This window comes from Austrofundulus limnaeus, unplaced genomic scaffold, assembly GCF_001266775.1.
Source record: "Austrofundulus limnaeus strain Quisiro unplaced genomic scaffold, Austrofundulus_limnaeus-1.0 Scaffold1963, whole genome shotgun sequence".
NCBI lineage: Eukaryota > Metazoa > Chordata > Actinopteri > Cyprinodontiformes > Rivulidae > Austrofundulus > Austrofundulus limnaeus.
In genome coordinates, this window is record NW_013954365.1 from 1 (window position 1) to 2,442 (window position 2,442).

At 40.7% G+C, this 2,442-nt stretch overlaps 1 protein-coding gene across 1 annotated transcript in view; it reads left to right on the forward strand.

Annotated features, from left to right (window-relative positions):
• Positions 1 to 1,935: 1,935 nt before the first annotated feature.
• LOC106536767 (tandem C2 domains nuclear protein) overlaps positions 1,936 to 2,442 on the forward strand; it is a gene marked incomplete at its 5' end in the record, with an annotated part of 8,610 nt that continues 8,103 nt past the window's right edge. The window contains 1 exon segment of the mRNA XM_014034092.1: positions 1,936 to 2,050. Within this exon segment, the coding sequence (XP_013889546.1) occupies positions 1,936 to 2,050 (115 nt within the window).

Sequence of the window (2,442 nt, forward strand, 5' to 3'; positions counted from 1 at the left end):
TACACATGATGTCTGTTACATTATCACACATGATGTCTGTTACATTATTACACATGATGTCTGTTACATTATCACACATGAAAAGGAAATATTTAATTATGGAAATAGGTTATTTAGAGAGAAGGAACCATGTTGTAGACTGTGTAACTGGACTGTGTAACTGGACTGGGTAACTGGAATGTGTAACTGGACTGGGTAACTGGAATGTGGAACTAGACTGGGTAACTGGAAAGTGTAACTGGACTGTGTAACTGGACTGGGTAACTGGACTGTGTAACTGGACTGTGTAACTGGACTGTGTAACTGGACTGGGTAACTGGACTGTGTAAATGGACTGTGTAACTGGACTGTGTAACTGGACTCGGTAACTGGACTGTGTAACTGGACTGTGGAACTGGACTGTGTAACTGGAATGTGTAACTGGACTGTGTAACTGGACTGGGTAACTGGACTGTGTAACTAGACTGGGTAACTGGACTGTGTAACTGGACTGTGTAACTGGACTGTGTAACTGGACCGGGTAACTGGACTGTGTAACTGGACTGTGGAACTGGACTGGGTAACTGGACTGTGTAAATGGACTGTGTAACTGGACCGGGTAACTGGACTGTGTAACTGGACTGTGTAACTGGACCGGGTAACTGGACTGTGTAACTGGACTGTGTAACTGGACTGGGTAACTGGACTGTGTAACTGGACTGGGTAACTGGACTGGGTAACTGGACTGGGTAACTGGACTGGGTAACTGGAATGTGTAACTGGACTGTGTAACTGGAATGTGTAACTGGACTGTGTAACTGGACTGTGTAACTGGACTGGGTAACTGGACTGTGGAACTGGACTGGGTAACTGGACTGTGGAACTGGACTGTGGAACTGGAAGAAACAGAAAGTAGGCCAAAGCTCAAACCATTTCACCAGCACAGTGGTGATGTCTGTCTGAGTGATAACAGTCAAATCTGTACGAGTTCAGACCATGAGTCATCATCTGAACCTTCTGTGGAAGGACACATCTGCTSGGTACAAAAGATGAAAATAGTCCAATCATTGTTACAGAGGAAACCTTTAGAAACTGAGGTTTTAGAGTGGTGTGAAACATGACAGAAAGAAAAACCTTTTGTAAAGAATCAGGACAGTGGCTCTACTTCAGCACTACAAATACTGTACGTTTTTGAACAGTCTGGTGGAGATGGGGTCTATCAGAAACACAGGAAATTAGGTTGGTGACACTTATAAAGCAGGTTTTAAATAAAGAATGAGAGAATACAAAATATTTTAATGTATTTATCATGTGTCAGGAGGAAGGTTTTTATAATGAATATAATGATCWGTTATCAAATCATCAACTAACAGAYGGAGATGAAAGACATGTTCAGTAATCCACATTTAATAGTTTTAGTTTTCTGTTCTGGTAAAGAAACTGTTTATTTTGTAGTATTTTTATGTCTAACTGTTGTTCAGCTTGTGTTTTGGTCTGTGGGAAGCTGACACTGTTTCAATGGTTACAAGTAGAAAACAGGCATCAATTCATTTGATGTTATACATTTTTGGAGTTTAAATGTTGTTTTAAGCTGAGTGTCAATAAAACAGAGAGAAACAAMGTCATGTCCAGGAGAGGTGGTCAGTCAGTGACCATTAGGACAGCTGGGTTTGGTTGTCCTCTCTTTAATCACCTCCTCTCTGCAGAGCCACAGGAATATGCTGACCTGGACTGTTTCTAAAGTTAATCTGCCAGAYGTGCAGCCTGTCATTACTTTCTGTGAGATTACTAAACTTTGTCCAGATGCTCCGAACATATTTGATTAATACAGAAACACAGATATTATGGTCCACCTTCACCTCTCAGTAATACTCTAATGTCCTGGGTTCATGGACAACATCACATCTACAATTACAGGAATAAATGTTACAACTAATCTGAAATGTGCTTTAACAGGTGAGCCACACTGAGCTGCAGCTCAGTACCTGCTTTCAGCCAGTTAACGGGAGAATCCAAGTCAAGGTCCTTACTGCCCAGAACCTCCCCCCATCCTCCTCACCACTGTCCCAGTGTAAGTACATCTGTGGTTATAATGGTTTAGTGTCTGCAGCCTGTGGCTCCTCTGCAGCAGCTCTCTTTCACCAGTACTAACATACAAATTAATACTTTTATTCAGAAGCACACAAACGATGTTCTTTAGGCAGATGTCCTTCTCCACATTTCTACAACATTTTCTTCATAATGTTTCAGAGACAGAAAGTACAGAGAAGAGCTGCTGGACCAGCAGCACAGACTAACTCAGTAATGGTAGTACTTCTTTATGCATTTCTTTTCTAACAGATTAATAAAGTACAAAAAACATGCAGTCAAAATAAAAACAAATAAAATGAAAGGCAGCAGAAGAAGAATAAATATATCTGCCCCTTTTTATAACCAAAATATGTTCAAAAGAAAATTAAAAAT